General features: G+C 31.6%; 1 protein-coding gene across 1 annotated transcript; it reads left to right on the top strand.

The window, feature by feature from the left end:
- The first annotated feature begins 353 nt into the window (after positions 1–353).
- LOC108475226 (F-box/LRR-repeat protein At4g14103-like) lies at positions 354–1,724 on the top strand. Its single transcript, XM_017777207.2, has 2 exons — positions 354–1,076; positions 1,467–1,724. The coding sequence occupies exons 1-2, from the start codon at positions 354–356 to the stop codon at positions 1,722–1,724; spliced, it is 981 nt and encodes a 326-aa protein (XP_017632696.2).
- Positions 1,725–2,972: the final 1,248 nt, after the last annotated feature.

Raw genomic sequence — 2,972 nt, 5'->3', positions numbered from 1 at the left:
CAAAGCAAAGACTTTTCTCTTTCTTTCTTCTACAAATTAGATCCTGTGGTTCTCTGCTCTGCTTCCCGGGCCTCCTCCATTCTCAAGTCTCCAAAGTTTGCTCCGAAGGCAGACATAACAAAACAAAAGCGAAAAACTCTCTGGTTCCTATCGCCTGCCGTCGGACCGGTCTGTAGTTTTCTTATCTTATGGCGATGTGTGTCGAAGACAGGATCAGTAGTTTTCCGGATCCTATTCTTTGTCATATTTTTTCATTCCTTCCCATTAAAGAAGCAGTTCGAACCTCTATTATTTCAACCAAGTGGAGATACCTCTTTGCTTCAATTTCTACCATTAAATTTGATGGTTATTCAATGAGTGGTTGGACTGACAGAAATATGGACAGCTTCAAGAACTTTGTTGATAGGTTATTGAAACCCCACGATCAGGTAAGATTAGATTGCTTTAGGCTAAGTCATGAGATTTGTTCATGGAATGATGGAGATCATGATTTTGATATCTCTGGTTGGATATGTGCTGCATTGTGCCGTGGTGTTAAGGAAATTGAATTGCAGTTAAGTTATCTTGACGATATTTTACCAGCTGTTTTATTCACTTGCCGCTCACTGGTGACACTGAAATTGGATGCAGTAGGTCATAAGTTTAAGTTCCCATCTGACGTTTGTTTAGGGAATCTGAAGACTTTGCACTTTAGAGACTCATTTTTCGGTGATTCCATTCATAGGTTAATTTCCAATTGCCATGTCTTAGAAGATATGGCTTTTATTGAATGTGATTTTTATAATATAAGCAAGATCAATATCCAAATTCCTTCGCTTAAGAGATTGATTTTAGATTTTGATCTCGGAGAATCCGGAGGTTTAAATTATGTGGTGGTGATTAATGCTCCAAATCTTGTTTATTTTCAATATACTGACGTTGTAGCAAAAGGTTATACTTTGAGTACCATGAAGTCTCTAGAAAAAGCTCATATTACCATCTGCGGGTGTGATACCATTGATTCTCAAACAATTGCAACTCATCTTATTCAAGGAATTTGCAATATGCGATCTCTACATTTAACCATTAATGAAGAGGTTAGTAAACTTAGTATTCATGTATTCTTTTTCCTTTTTAACATTATATAACAACTCCAAGTTTGTGTGTGCAGATTTTCCGAACAAGTCGACTTCCTATATTTCACAACCTTATTGAATTCAAATTTCTTGGTCGTGGTTTTAGTGGGAGAGAAATTTGGCTTATGGAGTTTCTACATCGTGTGGCACCTAATCTAGAGACACTTACCCTCAATTTTTCGGTATGAAATCTTTGTCTATGTACGTGTATTAATTTGTTGCAATTGATTGTTTTAGTGTCAATTACATCCACAATTACATAAACTTACAAGAAATCAAAAGTATGTTCAGGATCACCTAAATTCATGGTACAAACCAAATAACTTTTTTTTCTTTTTGTCATGATTTTAGGTTGTTGCAGGAACTCAATGGAAGGCTTTAGAAGTTCCTTCTTGTTTGTCATTTCACCTTAAGGAGATTGAAATTTCAAGCTTTAACACACATATGATTGAAATGGTTAGTTATTTCTTGGATAATGCAATGATTCTGGAAAAGCTCATAATAAGTATGGATGCCCTGACTGTGACACAGGAAAAGAAAACCCGCAACCAATTATTGCAGTTAGTAAAGAGTTCAAAGAAATGTTTAAAACTAGTTGTGATTTTGTAGTACTGTTTTATATTATAATTACAACTTATCATTGGTTTGATTTTATGTAGATGTGTTGTTTGTAATATATATTTCATTCTTAATATCCGATACATTCACTAATGGCAATAGACTATACCTGATGGTTGCATGGTTTATATATGTATATTGTAGCCAAAAATAGCCTTTGAAATTATTATGTAGTCCCATGATTGGCAAAATGGAAACATATTTTAATTTGTAAGAAACAATCATATGATATGCATTACACAAGAAGTTGTGATAGGAAGAACATGAGATTGATTTCGAAGCTCTCAAGCTATGGGGATTTGTACATTCTTAACAGCAAAAAAGTTGTTACTGATAAAATATTTTGCTTCATTGCTTTGCATAAAATATGAACACATTTATTAACAGTGTTATTTTATTATTATTTAAAGACTATTATTTTATTTTGGAAGTGTATCTTTTTATTTTGATTGTGACATGGGACTTAGGTTTTGGTTTTATTTAGCATGCATAACATTTAACTTAATTGAAGATATGGTTTTAATTAAGCATGTATGAAATATAGTTTTAATAAAACTAAGTTAAAAATCATTTTTCCGTTGCTACATTATAAATTAGTATTGAGTAGTAAATAAATCAGAAAATTAACTGACTTTTCAATCTCATATGTTATATTGAAAATAAGCTAAGTTTTCTTTAAAAATAAACAAATATTTTAAATTGGATGTTTTATAAATTCAAAAACTCTGTTAGGCCATCTCGATGGTCGATGTGTTCTCCCGAATTTGAGCCTAATGTTTAGGTCGAGTTGGGGAGGTTACAACCTGCATCTACATTCTCACGTCATCATTATAATTACATTCAAACACATATTTCACTATTATTTTAATTTTATGGCTATAGTTGTCAATCTTAACACTATAATAACTAATCTCACATAAACTAATCACACTACACTACTCCTCTCAAGCAACCTTAATCTTTTTTTATTCTGACCTTTTGAGCTAAAATATACTCAAATCCACATCTGTTTTATTATTATAACAATAATAATACCAATTGAATTAAAACAAAATCCTATTACCGAAATTATTATTAATGGCTTTTCAAGTTTAGCGCACATTTTTTTGAGTGATGGTATTATTGGAGCATATCAATTATATTTGAGTGATAAAATAAAGTTTTAAAATTCCATAAATAGTGAAGTGATTATAAATAATTATATCACATTGTAAACAATTAAAATAAATATATATAAAG

This window comes from Gossypium arboreum, chromosome 3, assembly GCF_025698485.1.
Source record: "Gossypium arboreum isolate Shixiya-1 chromosome 3, ASM2569848v2, whole genome shotgun sequence".
Classification (NCBI taxonomy): Eukaryota; Viridiplantae; Streptophyta; class Magnoliopsida; order Malvales; family Malvaceae; genus Gossypium; species Gossypium arboreum.
Note: the sequence above shows the minus strand (reverse complement) of the source record. Positions and strands in the feature narration are given on the sequence as shown.